We start from the raw sequence: 21,944 nt of genomic DNA, 5'->3' as shown, positions 1-21,944 counted from the left end.
TCTGGTCTATTTGGCTCGAACTCGGTGCTGGATACCTCTGTTCTCGAGATTTCGAGTAGTTTTTTCAGTCAGCTCGAATTATGTGAGTAACAATTAGTCATATTTTTGGATTAAAATAAACGTATTGAATTTTGATTTAAAATTATTGTGGAATAATTCCTATCGTTTTCTCTTGAGCATCAAAGTGGGCTTCAAATTAACTGCCTTAGACCATGGTTTGAAATTTCGGGGAAACCGGACGGAAACCAGTCCGGAAACCGTTTTTTTCAAAGTCCTGGTACCGGTATGTACAAAACCGTTCACTTTCATTTTTTTCTTAGATTCCGGGGAATTCCGTTCCGGTTTCCGGAGAAACCATTCACTTTCCGACAGTCTTTAGGCAATTTTTACGCATTCAGACGGAAACTTACCGGTAAGTGGTCAAATATCGACAATTCTTAAAATCTGATGATATTTAGTGTTCTTTACGAAATTTGTCATTGTTTTTTGATGATTTAGTTCAAATTATTTCTTTTATGTTAAATTTGAACTATGGTATTTAGTGGATTGTGTTGAACTTTATCATTTTGGTTTGTACTATTGAACTTAGTTTTTGTTGTGTTTGTAATTTGGTAATGTATTGAAACATTGTACACTATTTTTAATTTTATGAATTTTATCCTACGTACAATGTATGTTTTTTGTATGTTTTTTTCTGGATTGCTCTCGGTAAATACGGTATTTGACGGTATTCCTCAACGGTAACGGTAAGTTCAACGGTACCGGTTTCCTATCACTACTACAAAATACCCCTTTAGAGTCGCTCAAAAAGCGACGCATTATATTTTGGGCGTCGCTTTTTGAGCGACGCGTATGTTAGTGACGCCCAAAGGTTTGGGCGTCGCTTATGACTGAGCGACGCTCCACGTAAGCGCCACGTCATATTGGCGGGTTGTTTTAATTGGGTGTCGCTCTTTTTGTAAGCGTCGTTTTATAACTTGGAGTCGCTCAAATAAAAAGCGACTCCAGTCTGGGTCGCTCAGAAAAAAAGCGACTCCAGACTGGAGTCGCTCAGAAATTAAGCGACTCCAGAAGACTGGCGTCGCTTAATTTCGACGCGACTCCAGTCTGCGACAGACTGGCGTCGCTTGTTTAGTGAGCGACGCCAGTCATTTTTTTAAAAAAATATTTAAAAAATACGTTTTTCACTATAATTTTTCTGCAACAAAACAGATGAAACCTCTACCTAAAGCCGACGGCGACCGGATGGAGAAGGGGCGGCGGCGACTAGGGGCGCCTGAGGCGGTGACAAATAACAACAAATCTATGTCCTTCACACCGGCTACAAACAAAACCAATACAAAAAACTAAGATTCTTACTCATAAAATTTTGAAATCAAAACCTAAAGAAACCCTAGAAATAATCTTTTACCCGTAAGCCACGATTGAAAACGTTCACCATGGAAGAACACGACGCCGACTGGAGTAAAGTCGGTGGAGATGTGTGGAAGCCGGTCCCTCGGTCGGTGGAGATGTGTGGTGGTGGTGGAGGTGGGTTTCAATGGAGTTTTTCGGTTTTTTGGAGAGAATATCGAAGAAGATAAAGATGTAAACTGCTGTGAGATTTCGGGACTTATGCGATTTAAAAGAATAAAAATGCCTAGTGTCGCTGGCTTTTTGAGTGACGCCAATATATATATAATTTTTTTTAATATTAAAAATGAGGAGTCGCTTGTTTAATGAGCGACTCCAATGAATGTATATATATATATATATATATATATATATATAATTTTAAAATGGGGAGTCGCTTGTTTAATGAGCGACTCCAATATTATTTTTAAAAAAATTTTAAAAATACGTATTCTACTATATTTTTCATGCAGCAAAACAGATAAAATAATATTCAAATCCAACCGAAAACAGGTAAAAATGCCTAGCGTCGCTCGCTTTTTGAGCGACGCCAGGCCACGTGTCTTGCGCGTCGCTCAGACACCTGGCGTCGCTCAGAAAGCGAGCGACACCACACGACACATGGTCTGGCGTCGCTCAAAAAGCGAGCGACGCCCCACGACACGTGGTGTCATTCGCTTTTTGAGCGACGCGAGCCCACGTGGCGAGTTCTGGTTGAATGGTCTTTATTTTACTCTTCTCCACGTCAACTGAGCTCCAAAATATTATTTTGTGCGTCGCTTTAAAATGTATCCGACACAAATATAGCGACTTCTAATAGGTATTTTGTAGTAGTTTATTTTTTTCATGCTTTCCGCGGTATTCATTTACGATACCAGCGGTTACCAGTAAATTCTGAACCTCGGAACGGTAACGGTATTTAAATCCTTGCATTAGACAACGGGAACAAAAAAAAAAGGCCTAATCAATAATTTTCCCGTACGGTCCCACAAACCAACCCACTACACTATTTTATTGCGAGTAACGTAGAGACAGTATAAGTGTATAACAACTTCTATACACTCTATGTCTACATCCGTAATCCGCGTACCCTTCCCAAACAAATTTTTTAAAAATGGACCATTTTACCCTCATCATCATCACAACCCTCATCGCCCTTCTCTTCCTCCTCCGCCACCGCCAAAAAAGCACCGCCGCCACGTCGGCATTCCCGTCGTCGCCGCCGTACTCCCTCTCGATCGTGGGACACCTCCACCTGGTGTTGAAAATTTATAGGAAAATGGACACCTACGTTTTCTTTTGAAAATTTATTTACTGTTTTTAGATTGTTTACAATTTTATTTATAGGAAAAATAATTATATACCAATTTGAAAAAGATTAGTTTACATTTTTGAAAGATACTACACTTAAAAAAATGTTACGTTTACATTTTTCTTAGAAATTTATTTATTGATTTGGAAACGTTAATTTCACATATAACCAAAATAATTATATACAGAGAGAGAGAGAGAGAGAGAGAGAGAGAGAGAGAGAGAGAGAGAGAGAGAGAGAGAGAGAGAGAGAGAGAGAGAGAGACGTACCTGAGAGCGTTTGGTCGGGGCGGCGCGGGTTAAGGGAGAGCGGGCGGCCAAGCGGGCGAGGCTGGAAGAGAGAGAGAGACAGAGTGAGATTGAGAAACGGTGAGATAGAGAGAGAGAGGGGGGACGTACCTGAGAGCGTTTGGTCGGGGGGCTGGGAGGGGCGGCGCGGGTTAAGGGAGAGCGGGGAGTGGAGGGGGACGGCGGAGAGCAGATTTGTAGGAGAGCGGCGACGGCGACTTCGCGGCGGCGGTGAGAGAGAGGGCAGTGGAGAGGGAGGAGACTCGGGCGGCGAGAGAGAGAAGACTGAGAGTGATAATGAGATTTGACCGAGTGAAAGAGAAGAAGAAGCCTCAATCGAGTTATAACCCCTTTTCATATTGGGTGCGACATTGTCGCACCTAATAATCATATTGGGTGCGACATGTCGCACCCAATTTCGCACCCAATATGATTTCCCAGACCCAAAAATATTCGGAGGGAATTTGCTGACAACTTTAATTTTTAAAAACATTGGGTGCGACATTGTCACTCCTAATAGTAGTCGGTGCGACAAATGTCGCACCTAATAGTATTCGGTGCGACTATTTTATATCAGGTGCGACAATGTCACACCTAATACCACTAAACATTAGCGAAATTTTTAGTCATCTGGATAAATATCCGGTGCGACATGTCGCACCTAATATTGGTTTAGGTGCGACTATTAGGTGCGATATGTCGCACCTAATACCCTTCCGCACCCAATATGTTAATTTGTAGTAGTGTAACTGAGACAGAGAGTATTAACAAGAACAACTTTTAAGCTCTCTGTGCTGTGCCTATATCCGAAATCCGCGACCCTTCCCAAACAAATAAAAAACATGGACCATTTTACCCTCGTCACCATCAACCTCGCCGCCCTTCTCTTCCTCCTCCGCCGCCGCTGAAAAAGCACCGCCGCCACGTCAGCTCGGATCAATATTATTATTCTATTGATATACACTATACGGTTTATCTTTTCATTTTGTTCATTTTTATTTAAATGTTTTTAAAGTATTCGAGGGAAAATGTATTTTCTTTTCGGCATATTCTAGACTTAATTTATACTAGTGTTTAGTTTTTTCTAAGTAATAAGGACGTAAAAACTTACATTTATTTTTCAGAGCTATCAATTAGTCCGCTTTGCGGAGGATGTAGATACATGGATGACCAAATCTATTTTTTGATTATTTATTTATATATCTAAATACCAATTTCATTATACCAAAATAACATCAGTCGCTACAAGCTTTAAGTACAGCCATGGCCCATGCCTACAAATCTCTCAAAAGAAACCCATACAATAATTAATATACAGTTTCTAGTGACAACACCAAATAAATACCACGTGAAAGTTAGATATGTAGATCAGAATAGGATCACAAATATTTTTTTCAATATTTCAAACGAAAAAAAAAAAAAAAAAAGTTGCTGTACAAAGTTATTGCTAAATAATTGCTTTCAGAAAACTTCAAAGAGTCATTTATTTTTAAGAACATTGATCTTCAATCATATATATATATAATATATATATATATATATATAATATATACGTATATATCTACACAAATATTTTTCTACAAATATTACCATGCACTGACTAACAGAGACCACTAAATTATTACCACCTGAAAGCCATATTCGCGCTCTAACAGAAACCCAATTTAAATTAATAAAACTGTATCACACAGTGAAAACTTATTTATTAATTAAAGCATCATTTGTTTATGCCCATTTAGCTAGGGTTTTGATTGAAATGAAGATTGAAGTAGAAGTAACCTCCAAACTGATCATCAAACCGTCGTCTCAAACCCCTGACCATCTTCGCCACTACACACTCTCTTATCTCGACCAAATATCTCCCAAAATATACAATCCTCTAATCCTGTTCTACGAGCTCAATGAGCCCGAGATCGGAGAGATGTCGAGCCAAATGAAGAAGTCTCTCTCCGAGGCCCTAGCCCTATATTACCCGCTCGCCGGACGCGTCAGAGACGACCGGTTTGTCGAGTGCAACGACGAGGGAATCTCCTTCTCCGAGGCCCGAGTCTCGAGCCCCAACAAGCTCTCCGAGGTAATGAAAAACCCTAACCCTAACGAGCTCGCGAAGTTCCTTCCCTTCGAACTCAACCGTCTGACCGAGTTCCCCGTCGGAATCCGGCTCAACACGTTCTCCTCCGGCGGAGGCGTGGCGGTCGGAATCTGCATCTCCCACCAGCTCGGAGACGGTCTCTCTCTCGCCGTCTTCGCCAAATCCTGGGCCGCCCTATCCCGAGGCGGCTCCGTCGAAAATCCCCAGTTCGTCTCGGCGGAGCTCTTCCCTCCTCAGGACATACCGATCCTCGACTACAGCCCGTTCACCAAGATCGCGGTCACGTCGAAGGTGTTCTCGTTCTCGTTTCCGGCGATCGAGGCCATTAGGGCAAACTACGGACACCATAATAACCAGGTGACACGGATCGAGGCACTGTCGGTTTTCCTCATTTCTCGCCTTCTCTCGCTGACGAGGCCGGATGGCAGGCCGGCCCAAACTCACGGGGGCTCTAGGCGATTCAATATTTTGGGGCCTTATAATACTAATAAAAATTTAAATTTTCAGGGTAAAAAATGTAAATTTTTTAAAAAATAAGTTAAAAGTGTAAATTTTTAGGTTAAAAAATATAAATTTTCTTAAAAATAGGTAAAAAGTGTAAATTTTTTTAGGGCCATCCACATATGGGGCCTGGGCCTGGGCCTAGCTCGCCTTAGACCAAGGCCGGCAGTGCCGGACGGAAGAGAGAGGGTGGTTATGGCGTCCCACGCGGTGAATATCCGGCAGAAGCTCGATCCTCCGCTCCCGGAGAACTCGTTCGGAAACCTCGTCCGCGACGCCTTCGCGTTTCTGTGCGATGACATCACCGAAGTGGATATGGCGGATCGGAGAGGATAAGAGAAGGGATAAGGAAAGTGGACAAGGAGTTTGTGAGGAAGATCATAGAATTCGGAGAGGACCAAAGTATGAAGGATGTGATAGAAGAAATGACGAGGGTTGAGAAGAAAGGCGGCGAGTTTGACGTGTTCTCCTTTAGCAGTATGCGCGGATTTCCTTTTTACGAAACCGACTTCGGGTCGGGCGAGCCTCTGTGGGTCAGCTCGCCGGCGTTGACTTTTCAAAATGACGTCACTTTCATGGACTCCAAACACGGCGATGGAATTGAGGCCTGCGTTAGCTTGAAGCCGGAAATCATGGCCAAGCTCGAAGCTGACGTCGAGCTTCTCAAATATGTCAGTTTTTATTATCATTAGACCATGGATTTGATTTGAAAATTATTAAAAAAAAAAATGCAAATTAGGAATGGTGTTTTCGTTCTAGCTCGTGTCTGTTCTTCCGTTAGTATCCGAGACTCGTGTTCCGATTTCTTTTGTCTCTAGTTCGAGAAAAGCGTTGATGATTTGTCGGTTTTTTTTCTCTTTGACTTTTTCTTGTAACTTCATTTCATAGCTAAATAAAAATCTGCTTTTCTTCTTTGTATTATGGCGAATATTATTAGCTGTTTAAGACATTAGTTATTCCCTAATATTAGTTGAAAGAGAGGAAAAAGTTGTCCCGCTTTATAAACTTTGTAGTATTCATTAGTTGTTGTTGCTGTTTTTTTATTTTTTATTTTTATTTTTTTAAATGTTTCTTTCCATCTTAATCATAGTACTTTCTTTTAGGATTTTGAATCTCAAACTTAATCCTAATTAAATTCAAGAGAAATAAAACTAAAGATTTAAATAGCGGAAGCGTATCTGAATCCATAGATTGAAAATATAAAAATGTGGTGGTATTTCAATTACAATTTGTCTGAGTTTGAAGTATTTTTGTTGATGGAGATATAAAAAAAGATACGTACTGCAATTCAGATATCTACCTGTTATTAACAATTGCTTAATAATTGTCAGGCAGTTACTAATAACTATTATTTATTTCTAATTTAGCCTTTCATCAAATTAGAATTAACACTTATGGTAGTCACGTAATAACTTCATGACAAATATGTCCTTAAGTCACAAACTTTATTCTAAATTAAACCACATAAATTTTGACTTAATTAATAATGACCCAGTACATTTATTTAATGATATTAGTAGTCCCAAAATTATTTTAACATTTTCTCTTAATTAATTACTCAATTAAGTTGGAAAAAATAAGATACGATATTTTTCCTAATTTATGTCTTTTTTCTATGTTTAAAATATCGGTGTAACGTCAATATCTCTCCAAGTGTTGAAGCGCGGTAAAAGAAATGTTGATAAACTATAGCATAGTTATATAAAATACCGGTGCTAGAAAATGGTTACTGCGATATTTTACCGACATCCAAATAAAATAAAGAATATCGAATCATTGCCGTTTTGAGGAAAAAAAAAGAATGATGGAAAAAAATAAAGTATCGTTGTGGTAATAAACAAGAGAAAAACGAGATTCCTCTTCATATATGAAAAATAAAAAGAAGTCCATCGTTGATAGTTCATCATCAAGGGACTAGAGCTCGGCCGAAAAGACGCGCCGATGCTGTTTTTCTTGGTGAGCTTTCTCTCCGTTACGTACGGCTAGGTAATCTTAGGGTTTCTGATAACGTGGACTAGTTTTTTGACGAGAAAGAAGAGAAAAAAAACAAAGGAAGATGATAAATGGTAAAAACATAATTACACAAAAAAGTGTAGTCGTAGTTTTGGATTAAATTAGACATATTGAATTTTGGTTCTAAACTAGTGTGAATGTCAAGTTTAGGAATACTCTATTTATTTTATTAAGAAATTAGCGCACTAGTTCGAAGTAAATTTTAGTTATTTAATTTACTTCGATCAGACCGAATTAAATTAAATTAACTAGTACAGTTAATTTAATTTACTTCGACCTAATGAGTTATTTTCTTAAATAAAATAAAATTTTGACTTTTTTTTAAAAGGTGGTGGGCAATTGGACTACTGTCCTAATTGTCTCAAGATATATTGTGGTAAAAAAAAACTCATATTAGGCTTGAAAATTGATATAAAATAATTTTATCCGGAAGCACAAATACAAACAACGCAACCTCCTTGTATACTCATGGTTTAATCCATGTATCACTACACTTGATATATATCAAAATTTCACCCTTTACTGCATTAAAAGAGTGTAATCGGGATGCTAATTTATATTTTAAACGTTTTAAATTACTTTATAAAGATTTCAAATCATACCAACAAATTAAGAAAGGTCAAGATTTATTGACATCTTTGTCAATAAAAAATTCAACGATTTCCCAAAGAAAATTTACATATTTTATAGGTTTTTCAAAATTCCCATAATCATTCGTTCATTATTTGTAACTTCACAAGTGGACGAAAAATGCTAGAAGAACAAAAAACCTTTAAATACTAAAGTGAAAGAAAGTTGACGAAAATGTAAACAAGCCTTATTTTCGTGAGCATTCGACAACTCAAGAACATAGAAAAATAACAGAGAGAGAGAGAGCTCTTACCACCTCACGTACGTAAAGTTATGCGGAATTATATAAATGCAAATATATTAATCTCATAACAAAAGTAAATAGAAAAGAAAAGTAAAAATATATTTCATTGAAAGTATTTTTGTACCAAAGAAATATAAAGAAATCATATTTTGAATTAATTTTGAGATACTGAATATTGGTCAAAAAGCAGCGAGAAAGGTGTAATTTAAAAATAATCCCAAACTTTATCAGCCTTAAATCTTGTATTTATGCCCTTCCTATACTTGCCCTTGTTCATTATTGGGCCAGGAAGGTATGTCGGCCCATAAACTATAACTACAAAACTCACCGAGTGCACTATTGATTGCATTATTTATTAATTTTTAAAGAATAATGCGTTGTCATATAAATACGCTGAGTCATGGTCATTGACCTTCCTATTTTCCGCCCAGAGCTCCAAAATTTTCCCTCGCAAAATTTCTGTTTGGTAAAAAGAACGAGAAAAGACAATGGTGGAAAACGAAGGAACTGCAGAGGAAATACCCAAGCGAAAACGGGAACGAAACGCCGTGGTTCTCACCGGAGCCGTCGCGATTCTCGCTCTCGCCGTCAATCTCGGAATCTCCGCATACAAATATCGCAAGCAAAGAACAAAGAAGAAAGGTTTTATATCTTTTTTAATTTCCCGAGAATTTTGGTTTAGGTTTTTCAGCGAAGTACAGGCTATAAATATCTCTGATTGGCTATTCTTTCGTGTATGTGTATAATTCTGGCAGATCTTCCTGGCTCCAAGCTCCGCGTTAATCTGTCGGCATCGGAGATTCTGAAATTGGCGAATCGAATCATTGTTAGGTCAAAGAAAGTCCACGACTCAGTTGCTTCGGTTCCTCTTGAAAAGGTGCTACATCGATAATTTAATATACGATTCATGAAAAAGTATTATTGTTTGAGGCATTTTAGTGCATTAGAAGTGGGTTGGTAGTGATTATTTTGAGATATTTATGACCTAGTTCGCAGAAGTTTGGTTATTTAAGTAAACTGAGTATCTTTGTTACTTCTTTGATATATTCAATTTTGTTCGTTGTTGTTTCATTTGAAAGGGAAAGAAAAACATATATTCGCGATCAGAATGGCATTTCAAAATAGGATATGTTTCTAATGATTAGTGTCCAATTTAGGGGATTTTTCAGATTGTCCTCGACTCTACTGCTTGTACAAGAGACTTGTTATTCTTTGCTAAATGTAAGGAAAGTATTGCGCTGTAATATGTTCTCCCTCTTATTAGCCGTTTATATAAATAAATACTGTATGGTTTGTCTCGTAGGGAAAATATAATTACATCAGTTATAAAATAGAGGAAAAACGGTTGATCTGCACATTCATTAGTTACTTCTTCTTTTTTTTTTTTTTTTTTTTTTTTTTTTTTTTTTTTTTTTTCAGGTTACATATACAAATACCATATTACTTCTATCAGAGCTGGAGGCGCAACAATCTCCGCTGATTCAAACTTGCATTTTTCCAAAGTTAGTAACTCTTTCTGACGATGTTCGCAAGGCAAGTGCCGAAGCTGAGCGGAGAATTGATGCCCACGCTCTCGACTGCAGGTTTTTGTTTTTTTGTTTTTTTGTTTTTTTTTTCTCTGCTAGTTTTTATTTTGTTGATTTTGTACTTTTGGCTATTTTTCCGTGTATATATTTCAGTTGGTCGTTAATATCTAACTTTTTTTCAGGAATCGTGAGGATGTATACCGTGTAGTCAGAGCTTTTGTGTCAAAGGGAGAATGGATGAATGCTGAAACAGAGCGATATGCCTTCTGTCTGGTGAGAGCAAATTCCAAACGGGGCATGTTTTATTTTTCTTGGATAGTATGTTATCTTTGAATTTACGTTATTGTTGGATTGGATAGAACATGAAAGCTGGATGTTGATTATTTACTAATCAGTGACAGGTGAGAGACTTTGAACGCAATGGGTTGAATCTTACTTCAACCAAGAGAGAAGAATTGCATCGATTAAGGAAACAAATCGATGATCTGAGCTTCAAATATATCCAGAACTTGAGTGATGATGATACGTGTCTTATGTTCAGCGAGGCTGAGTTAGCTGGGTTACCAATTGAGTTTCTAAAGGTACAGTATATCTGTTCCCTTCTAGTTTATTATTAGCTAGAAGAAGTCGTTGAAAATTACTTATTTCATTTCGATTAAGATTGTTTAAGCTTGAAAGTCGACCACTTAGAGAGTTTCCTAAATAGTTTATGCTTCAGTTGCATTGGAATTTAGCGAATATACAATTATTTATATATATGAAGGAGAAAGGATCTTATCATGAGTTTTGTTTTGACATTCATGAAATTAGTTTATTGCTTGCCTAAATTTGACTTATGCTCGTATGGATTGATAAATTTGCAGAGCTTAAACAAAACTGGAAATGGAAAGTTCAAGATCAGTTTAAAAAGGTATCATGTTGCTGCTGTTCTGGAACTTTGTAAGGTGCGGTTTCAAATTTTGAAATAGTTGGTTTGTTTCTTTTATTTATTCAGTTTATTTATCATGTATTTAAATAGATTTGGTAATTTATTTTCTAACGGCCAATAATTACCGTCACATTGGAAATCATTTATTGCTTGAGAAACAGCCTTGTAAGTGTTCAAATATGGACAAAATTATATAGAAAGAAAGGTCAAGTCATTGTGGATTTTAAGTATCTACTATATGCTGTGTGGATAAAACTCAATATATTTAAATAGGTGCAATGTAAACTCATGCTGAATAGTTGACACATTACTTAGTTTTGTACCCTACATAGTTATTACTTGCGAGGTAGAAAACTAGACGCATCTTTAGTGGTGCCTACACTTGGTGTTTTTAAGTTTCTCTGTGTCATTGTATAATAGTTTTGTGTGAAAATAATATATAAACTGTTTGCTTTGGTTGTTTTAAGGTGGGAAATACAAGGAAGATCGTAGCAGTCGCTTATGGAAAGCGGTGCGGACAAGTCAATATATCCGTCTTAGAAGATCTGGTATGATTTTGTTCTTTCAATATACACATGTATATGTATATATGTTTTGAAGAGATCTAAGTTTACTGAATAAACCCTCCAATGTGTTCTGGAATTCCAAAATAGAAGCCAAATTACAAGTACAACAAGGATACTCATAACCTAGTGGATGGCTTGTAATTGGTTTTGTAGAGTACCATCACCTCCATGGTATAATTGGTAGGAGCAGAGTGATAAATATATAACCAGGATTTCAGGTCTAGTCAACTATCTTTACGACAATTGATTCTTTTTTGAAAATTCATCATCGAGTAATTTGTCCGTTCTTTTAATCATGCCTGTCACGTTCACGTTAATTAAATATCGTAGCAGTCATAAAAAAATTGATATCGATCTTCCTTGTGCTTTAGGTTCAAATGCGCCACAAGCTTGCTCGGTTACTAGGTTATGAAAATTATGCCGAGTATGCTGTTGACCGCAGAATGGCAAAGACACCATCTAAGGTTGGAAGCTGTATTATTTAAAAAAAAGAGTAATTCCAGCTCACTTCTCAGTGGTTTTCTTTGCAGCTGATTGATTTTGAAACGTGTGTACGTCCAGGTTCTGGAGTTCTTAGAGGACATTTCCAGTAGTTTGACTGACTTGGCTAACAATGAGCTCAATATGCTCAAGGAATCGAAGGTTAAATTTCCGAGATTCACTTTATATTTCCCATGCATTGGTATTATTTCTTCGACTCTCTCTCACTCAGTGGGTCTTACGTTATCAGAGGAAAGAGGAAGGAGACCTTCCATTTGGAGTTGAGGATCTAGCGTACTATGTGAAAAAAGTCCAAGATCAAGAATTTAATTTGGAGTTTGGGAATCTTAAGCAGTTCTTTCCTGTCAATCTGGTTCTATCGGGAATCTTCAAAATCGTCCAAGACCTATTTGGTATGTAAAAAGCTGTAGTTATGTTTTTACTCCCAAAACTTAATTTGAAATAGCCCTGTTTATATTACCGATCCAACTATATATTATTTGTTTCACAGGTTTAAGGTTCGAGGAGATGGTAGATTCCGAAGTTTGGCACACTGATGTTCGTGTATATTCAGTTTTTGACTCAAGTTCGGGGGAACTTGTGGGTTATTTCTACCTTGATATGTACACAAGGTTAACAGATTATCTTTTTGGGGTTTTTTCGTTCGTTATAGTGATTCAAGGTTGGCCGAAATTGCTTACATTTTGTTTAATTGAACAGGGAAGGGAAGTACAATCACACATGTGTCGTGGGTTTACAAAATGGTGCATTATTAGCCAATGCTACACGGCAGGTTTGTACGCTGTCGCTAATCATGTTTAATCTTTAATGTGGAATTATTATACTTGATATTCAGACATTTCGTAGCAGGAGTTTTCCTGTATATATATTCAGGCATTCTATCATATCTTTGTTATATTTACTTTAATGAACCTCTTTGGAAAGTTTGTGTTTTGCAGATAACTTTCCTTCGATTTTCGGCGATCATTTAGTTTCTGTTATATGAGGACGATCCTATGGATTGGATATTAGCTGATCCAACATTATAATTGGTTTACTGTTTTGTCTCTGTGACTAGATACCAGTGGTCTTGCTGATATCTCAATTTAAAAAGGAAGTGAATGGAAACCCTGGACTGTTACGATTCTCTGAAGTGGTCAATTTTTTTCATGAGTTTGGCCATGTGGTATGACATTTCTCCTTTACATTTTCTGAATCCAGAACTTGGTATAATCATTTTGTTGATTTTATGGAAGCTTACAAATTTTCCATAAGATTTCTAAATGTTACACTGATATGGCTCTGATAATTGATTACTAATAATGTCCTTTAGGTCCAACACATATGCAATCGTTCGTCCCTTGCAAGATTTTCTGGATTGGGCTATGATCCAGATTTTGTAGAGGTCCCATCTCAGGTGCTAGAAAACTGGTAAATCACTGATCATTTCTCATTATACTGGTTGGAAAAAACCAGAAGTGACTCATGAATCTCTTGTGCTAAATTTAGGTGTTATGAGAGTTCTTCTTTGAAGTTGATATCCGGCTTTTATCAGGTACGGGCCCGCCCCTTTATAGAGAAAAAAAAATGATTTTTTTTCTTCTTACTTATTGAGAAACCATCTGAACTTAATGATTTGCAGGACATTACAAGGCCCATTAAGGATGACATATGTAAATCTCTCAAAAGATGGCGATATTCATTTTCAGCCATCAAAATGAAGCAAGAAATTTTTTATTGTAAGCTCTCTATTCACGCTTGTGTTTCGTTCTTGTAGGGTTTTAGAGAATCTGCTTTGTGTATTCACGTGTATGCTTTTCCAAACGATTCAGACTAAAGGATTGATTGTGTCATATATTGAATAAAGGAAAGATAGGAAACAACCAAGGCGATAGAGAGAAGATTTGATTTTAGCTATTTCATTACCGAGTTTAGACAATAATAGCTTTGAATATGCAGACACAATCTTAACTTGAATAAGTAAAATATTATCTCCACTTTCAGGCCTGTTTGATCAAATTATACATTCTGCTGATAACGTTGACATTGTTGAGTTATTCAAACATCTTCATCCAAAGGTACATAGATCTTCACGTATAAACTTGTTACTCTGGAAACTCACAGATCTCTCACATCACTATTTCACTTATTAATTTTTACCCTTCGGTTTTGGCTCAGATTTTGTTAGGCTTGCCAGTGTTGGAGGGAACAAACCCAGCATCACGATTTCCTTGTAGTGCTATTGGTTATGAAGCTGCCTGTTACAGTCGTGTCTGGAGCGAGGTACCTTGAAACATTATACCAGCAAATGATTGTGCAAAATAATTATAATAATCATGTTGATATTGTTCATCATGGCCATCGCTGATATTTCAAAGTTGCAGGTTTTTGCTGCTGATATATTTTCTTCAAAGTTCCGGGGCAACCTTTCTAATCAGTATGTAGGCATGCAGTTTCGGAATCAGGTACATGCCTAAGAGATTTTCATCAAACTGAATCACCTTTAACTATTCTTCCCAGGGATTCCTTGTTCAAGCCCCCATAGGCCAAGGCTTAAATTATTGGTAGAATGTATAGTTGAATCTTGGAAATATCTCGTGTTAGTGTAGTTGTGTAAAGTTTACTTTAAAATATGGGGATATATCGGTGATATATCGCCGATATATCGTTTTTTGAAGAGTCTCGGTAAAATATCCGTTGTAATCGTTATCGTTTTATAAATATCGGTAAAATATCGATGATATATCGACAAAATATCGTTTAGTTAAAAAATCCAAAATATCGACAAATATCGACAAAATATCGTCCAAATTTGAAAATATCGTTTTTTATTTTATTTTTTTTTATTTTATTTTTTATTTATTATTTCTTATTATTTATACATTTTACTTATTAATTTTACTTAGTATAATGATATTATCAATATTTCTTTATTTATATTTTATTATACATATAAATATATGTATGATACATAACGTATTATATATATAATATCTATACTAAATTACTAATAGACTAAATAATTAAATATATAATACTATTCTTTTTTTTATTATTTTAAAGAATATTTGTAATGTAGTAGAAAAAATATTACAATTTCTTTGAAAAAATATTTTATTACATTTTTTAATATTGAGAAAGTAATGTAAATATTAATAATGTATATCTATAAGAAAAAAGTTATAGCTTATAGGTATATTTTAAATTTGATTGTTTTATTAGAAATTTAAAAATATAAATAGTGGTACATATTTTATTATATTTTGTTATAAGATTTTTGTCGATATATCCGTCGATAATCGATATATCATCGATATATCACCGATATAATCGGTAGTCGGTATTAAAATTGTTATAGAATATTCGTCGATATATCCGTCGATACTCGATATATCCGTAAAATCAGAACCTCGGTATGGGTATCGGTATCGATATTTTGAACATTGGTGTAAACGAAACTTTCGTTGATAACCTGAATAAATGAGTTTCAATATCGTGAAGGTTTTGGCCCCCGGGGGAGCAAAGGAACCTATCGAAGTCCTCTCGGATTTTCTCGGAAGAGAACCATCGATCCAAGCGTTTGTTGAAGCCAGAGCTGAGTGTAGTTTGTGATCCGGTAGAAAGAAAGGGGAAAAAAAAGTTTGCTAGCAATTTTTCTTGCCCAATTTATGGTTTGTAATTCTCATCTTATGTGCAACGAGTTTAAGCTTCAAAAATAATTCTGTAATGACGCATTATGATTTTTGAGGAAGAGAAGCTTGTATAATATTGGCTAGGACCAAGACCAATTTAGAAATACAATCTTTTATAGCAATGTAATTTTTTTCCCCATCCTTTGAGCCCCACCAAAAGTTTCCACACAACCTCTCAATCTCCTTACATACCAGGGCTTTTGAAAATTATAAATTTTACCCTAAATTTTGTATCAATTTTTATATTTTAGCCCAACTTTATATGATTTTTTTTAAATTTGTCCCCCCCGAATTGTTTTTTTTTTCAAATTTGCCCCCTAACTTTAGTTTCTAACTCTGCCATTGCTTACATATGCTGATCGGGGCTTGAAAACTGCCCACAATGCACGTTTGGACGGATTGGACCACCGCCTTAATTAGTCTCTTTGGGTTAAGAAGGTTTTTGTTTCCCAAGCATTGTTCCGTTTTAATGCCTTGGTTTAGAGGTACTCGAATTGAAGACTTGTATCTAAGAGTGAAGTTTGGGAGCGCCCCAAAGGTAAATGTCGATGCCCACCAAATTTTTGACTGTGTTGAAATTGGTTGAACTCGTGGCTTTTTTGAAGTTTACAATTTGTCCGGATAATATAGTTAAGCTACTATTCACGAGTGATAGGTGTTCCCGCGTGGTTTCTCTAAAGAAAACGAGACTATCATCAACGAAGAATAGATGCAAAATTTCCCCGACCGTCTCGAGAAATTTGCACAATGTGGATGTAGACATGATGAATATGCTCATGGATTAGAGAGAAAAAACTTGAGTACAAATAATGAATAGATACGAAGATAATGGGTCACCTTGACAGAGGCTTCACGACACTTCAAAAAGGCTCGAATATGTGCTTGTTTATCGAAATCGAGAAGCACACCGTTGTTACAAAACCCATCACCCGAGCAATCCAAAGAGGACTGAATCACAACCCCGCCATAATCGAGCTAAGATACAGTCGTAGAATTTGTTTATGTTGAGGTTAAGCGCATCGATGCCGACTTTAATTTCCTTTATTTTGCGACCTCATCAAATGATAGCAATAGAAACCGAACAAGATATTATCACTAATTCAGTAATTTGTCTCCAGCTACAAAGGCACTTTGATTAATATCCCATCCCGAACAAAATGTAATGAAGCATTGTAGTTATTTAGTAGTAAGTATATTTTTTTTCTATTTTATTTCCCTAAAAAAAGTCTATTTTAATGTCAATTTAACTTATACATATCATTTGTCGTGGTGGAATAACATTAAAAATAAGTTTAAAAAACACATGAGCGGTCATAATTTATATAGAGTGACATGGAATGAGGTACAAAAGTGATAGGATCTGAATTCAATTTCTGCCTTGAAAGAGCCGGTAAGCTTAAGAGCCTGGAAATTCAAAATTGACTGCATTTCAATTGTTTTGGGTCTCATTATTATAAAACATATATATATATATATATATATATATTTAATAGTATGAGTAGACTCACGTGTCTACATATTTATATGGTTGGTAAACTAAGCTTCTGCGATGTAAAACATAAATTCTATGTGACACGCACGCGCGTGCGTATCACGTAGCGATAGCTGCGCTACCATTATTTTTGGTATAAAACTATAAATAGAGCTGCCCATAAAATCTTTGTTCAACTTTGCACTGAATTATGTAGAAATTTTGTGCGCGCGAGAGAGAGAGAGAAAGACTTAGACAAGACCTGATATGAAAAATCAGATAATTGTATTTATGTCCAACCATTTATTTTCGAAATTTTTATCGAAATTGACTTAGGGGGGACCAAAAAAGTATGCTTTATCGAATTTGTCTTCACTTTCGGAGGTCGGAAGGAATTCAATGAACTCGGAAAACGAAACAAAATCAGATAAAGAAAAAAAAAAACTACAATAAAAGAAAGTGTTCTTTAAAAAAAAAAAATTATAAAGTCTGGCAGGAAGAAAAGTCAAGAGAGTTCTAAGCAAAATAATTATTGATATGACATATTAATGTAAAAAAAAGCTTAACACAGAGTCTCCAAAGAGAGAAACAAAAGCTGCGACAAAAAATGACAAAAGTGAATTATGTCGTTTTTCCTCCAAACTCACACAACATAGCTTTGTGTTGTTCTTCCTTGGACAAATTTCAAAAATAAAATATCGTTAGAGTTAGAATTTTAAAGTAGTTAAAATTTCAAGAATAAATAAAATAGCTAATTATAATTATGTGATAATTAATTAAAAAATTACATTTAGATTATATCTTTTTATTTTCGCAATTAATATTAATATGTATATACCTTATAAACTATTAACTAACATATATTAACCTTCAATTTGAGTGGTTTAAAGTTTTAAATGTGTTAATTTTTTATATGATTTGTTTTCATATCGGAGTATATTAATTTATTGATATATATATATATATATATATATATATATATATATATATATATATATATGCGATATTTTTAAAATTTTGGAAATCAAACAGACAGTTTGCATTTTCTTGAAATATATATCGATAAAAACATGTGGAGTGAACTCCATTGATTACGAAAACGCCAAGTCTTATGACAAAAATCATTTTAACATCATCGATTAAGTGTCACACGGTTGGATCCCTATGATGGTTAATATAAATATCCATAGAATCTTGATGATCAAAATATTCCCTATGTATGGCCTCGCAAATGAATCTACGCTCCACTCGTTTTGTGGCTGCAACTCGTTGCATCGTATGCGTTAGTCACATGCTCTTTAAACTTGGAAGTTCTCATGACAACTATTGACATGAATTTAAATTTTTTTTTTTAATGTCTTGTAATCATTATGAGTTAGTGTTAGAAGTAACATGGGGTTCCATCTCAATACCAATTGGTTTTGAGATGGAACCCCATGATACTTTCACATGGTATCAGAGCGGGCCTCCCATTCTCGGTTGTGGGCTACCTGGGGCCTACTTCACGCTACCCGTGCCTGTGCCACAAAGTGTGCCTGAGCCTGTGTGCGTGAGGGGGTGTATCAAGGAGTCCCACATCGGTTGGGTGTTACGATCTTGGGCCCTTTATAAGGTTCATGGGTTACTCCACTCAATACCAATTGGTTTTGAGATGGAACCCCATGTTACTTCTAACAGTTAGCCTTCCTTAGTTGTTGAACAAATCATCATTGTTTGATGGAGAGTATGGAAAATGGAGAAACAATCAAAGGTGTGAATATGTTATGTCGATAATTGAGCTTAAGGCTATCTCGCCTCTTTTAAGACAACGAATACCATCAACTAGACGAAGTTCAGATCACTGTGTGGCACGACGAAGAGCATGGAAAACACGATATGGAAGCTGTCTCTCTCCTAAAAAAAAAATGTTGGCGCTGCTTTTTCATGAAAAATGGTAATAAAGTGAGAATAGATTTGATTGTAAGAGATGCGGTCTCAAAGCTGTCAAAGTTTCGGCGTTCTGTGTAGACGTTTCCTTCAATCTTATGATGGCGGAAGCTATTGCTTTCGTTAACCTAATTCATTAGCAAACAAGTCTTAAAATTAGATTGTCAAATCATCATTAACAAAATTCATCTCTCAATGATCGATATTTTTAATTATGCAACGATTTTTGTAACATTAGTTTCAATTATTGTCCTCCTCCTGAAAAAAAAAATATATGTTGCTTATGCTCGTGCTAAACATGGCCTTATTTGTAACTTGAGCTTGGTTTGGTGGTCGAGTTTTCTCTATTGCATATGACACCGTAAGACTGAATATGTTTATCAATAATATTTTTGGGTCTGCTCTAGAGAGGACGAGGCTTATTTATTTATTTATTTATTTTAATTTATCACGAATAACTAATATATTGGTCACGATGGTTACATATCCGGGTGAGTTATGAAAGGAAAAAAAGGCACGTTGAACATGATTAGTGATATACATTTAAGCAATAATAGGATTGTTTTTTTTTTTTTAAACAAAGTCTGAGACTTTTCATTGAGGCTTATCAGCCAATATAATGTCCCAAGTAATGGGAGGGGCAAAATTACACCAAGTGACTTTGGAGTTGAAAGTTAAGGCATATTTGGCAAGGGCATGGGCTGCCAAGTTATAAGATCTAGGAATGTAAATAACAGAGAAGGAGGAGAAGCTGGAGGCTGCAGCGGAGACGTCGGTGAGGACACGGCCGATCTCGGTCATCGAAAGGGACGGGGCACGGAGCAGCTTCGTGAAAGACTGGCAGTCAGTTTGGACGACGAGGTCCGTGAGGCCGAGCTGATGGGTTGTGAGGACTCCGGCTTTGATGGCGAGAGCTTCGGCGAGCGCAGGGCTGGGACTCGGGTTGGCTGGAGCAATGAAGGAGCCATAGACCGAGCCGTCAGCTGATCGGAAGATGCACCCGTGGCCACAGCGGCGACCATTGGCGGAAAAGGCGGCATCCGTAGAGAGGGCAATGAATGACGGTCCCGGCGGAGGCTAGCGGGAAGGCTGAGGTAGACGGGGGGGGGGGGGGTTGTGGCGGCGTCGGAGATGATGTTGACCCGATGATCCTCAAGAAAACCGAGGGCGGTGTTGATGGTGTCCTCCGGAGAGAGAACTTTTTTGCCGTGTGCTTCCGCGTTCCGACGATTCCAAGAAGACCAGGCTAGCATAGCGAAGATGTCGAACTCGTCATCGGCGAGGAGGTCACATGCCCGGGATAAGAAACCGACCATGTCGCCGCAGAAGGAGGCCTTTAGCCTTGACCACCAGCCTATTTTTTTCCATAGGGGCTTACTTGCCGGGCAGCCCCATATGGCGTGGTAAGAGGATTCAGCCTCTCTCGCACACCGGAAGCACGTCGAGTCGATGCCTCGGGAAGCGAGGTTCCGGCTTGTGGGGATCCAATTCCTGCAAAGCTTCCATAGGAAAGAGCGAACCTTGGGAGGGACACGGGTCCTCCAAAGATTGGTCCACCAGAGCCTTGTATTATGCGTCGAGGAATCTTTCGGGGGTTGGAAAGATTCCGCAATGACCCAATATCCGCTTTTGGCGGTGTACTCGCCGTCTTTCGTGTGGTGCCAACAAAGGGCGTCGGGGGAGGAGTCGGAGGTGCCGGGGAGGCGGAGGATGGCATCGATGTCGTCGTCACAAAAGAGGGAGTGAAGGACAGGGACGTTCCAATCTCCGGAAGGGAGAGCTAGGTCCGCCACAAGAAGGTCGGTGGGGGTAGAGACGTTCCGGCGAATGTAGAAATTCCGCGGACGGGGTAACCAACGGTCTCGGTAGACATCCACGGCGCGGCCGTCACCGATTCTCCACCTAGAGCCAAGGATAATGGCTTCTTTGCCCCATTGAAGCCCTCTCCAAAGATCTGAGGCATGGCGGGATTCCGGAGCATCGAGGAAGGATGAGTTCGGAAAATAACTCTCTTTAAGGACCCGGGAAGCAAGCGAGGACGCGTTCCGGATAGTTCTCCATCCGGTCTTAGAAAGAAGGGATTTATTGGTCCATTCTAGATTGCGGAACCCGATACCTCCTAGAGATTTCCGCGTGCACAACTTGTCCCATTTTCCCCAATGAGTCCTCTTTTTTTCTTCGTCGGAGCCCCACCAAAAGTTAGTCGAGAGCTTGTGTAGATCGTCTATAAGACCTTTAGGGAGCTTGAAGCAATGCATGACGTAGCTAGGAATAGCTTGGATGATAGCCTTGATGATGATTTCTTTTCCGACCGTCGAGTAGAAGGTACCTTTCCAACCTTTGACCTAGTTCCACACACGATCCCGAATGAATCGGAAAACTTCGGCTTTGCTTCGACCGTAGGAGAGAGGTAGACCGAGATATTTATCATGGCCACTGGTAATATTGACTCCGATGGCGCGGGCCACAAGGTTGCCAAGGTTAGCTTTGATCGATTTCCCGAAGCTAATCTCAGATTTCTCGAAATTGATAAGTTGGCCGGATGCCCGGGCATAAGAGTCGAGGCACTCCCGGACCTCTCTACCCTCTCTTTCCGTGGCCCGGAAGAAGATCATGCTATCGTCGGCGAAGAAGAGGTGTGAGACTTGAAGGCCGTGATACCCAAAGCGGAGGCCGTGAATAGCTTCCGACGATTCAGCCCGGCGAAACAAGGCGGAGAGACCCTCGGAGCAAATAAGGAAAAGGAACGGGGAAAAGGGATCCCCTTGGCGAAGACCCCGACTCGGGGTGATGTTTCCTTTAACTTCTCCGTTAAGGATAAAGGAGTAGCGAACGGAGCGCACACATCTCATAACGAGTTCAATCCAATCCTTGGCGTAACCAA

At 37.8% G+C, this 21,944-nt stretch overlaps 1 protein-coding gene and 1 pseudogene across 1 annotated transcript; both read left to right on the top strand.

The window, feature by feature from the left end:
- The first annotated feature begins 4,747 nt into the window (after positions 1-4,747).
- LOC149403489 (limonoid 21-O-acetyltransferse-like) lies at positions 4,748-6,323 on the top strand (annotated as a pseudogene).
- A 2,583-nt stretch (positions 6,324-8,906) lies between these two features.
- LOC149403488 (Zincin-like metalloproteases family protein) lies at positions 8,907-15,598 on the top strand. Its single transcript, XM_089610055.1, has 20 exons — positions 8,907-9,113; positions 9,227-9,348; positions 9,891-10,054; positions 10,180-10,270; positions 10,399-10,578; positions 10,861-10,941; positions 11,393-11,473; positions 11,863-11,955; positions 12,053-12,133; positions 12,222-12,384; positions 12,483-12,603; positions 12,692-12,764; positions 13,050-13,157; positions 13,305-13,402; positions 13,481-13,526; positions 13,614-13,710; positions 13,976-14,049; positions 14,150-14,254; positions 14,356-14,436; positions 15,473-15,598. Exons 1-20 carry the CDS (start codon positions 8,960-8,962, stop codon positions 15,581-15,583), a joined length of 2,124 nt encoding a protein of 707 aa, XP_089466181.1. The 5' UTR covers positions 8,907-8,959; the 3' UTR covers positions 15,584-15,598.
- Positions 15,599-21,944: the final 6,346 nt, after the last annotated feature.

This window comes from Urtica dioica, chromosome 3 (genome assembly GCF_054948205.1).
Source record: "Urtica dioica subsp. dioica isolate 48M chromosome 3, U.dioica_male_clone48M_v1_H2, whole genome shotgun sequence".
Taxonomy (NCBI): Eukaryota; Viridiplantae; Streptophyta; class Magnoliopsida; order Rosales; family Urticaceae; genus Urtica; species Urtica dioica.
Note: the sequence above shows the minus strand (reverse complement) of the source record. Positions and strands in the feature narration are given on the sequence as shown.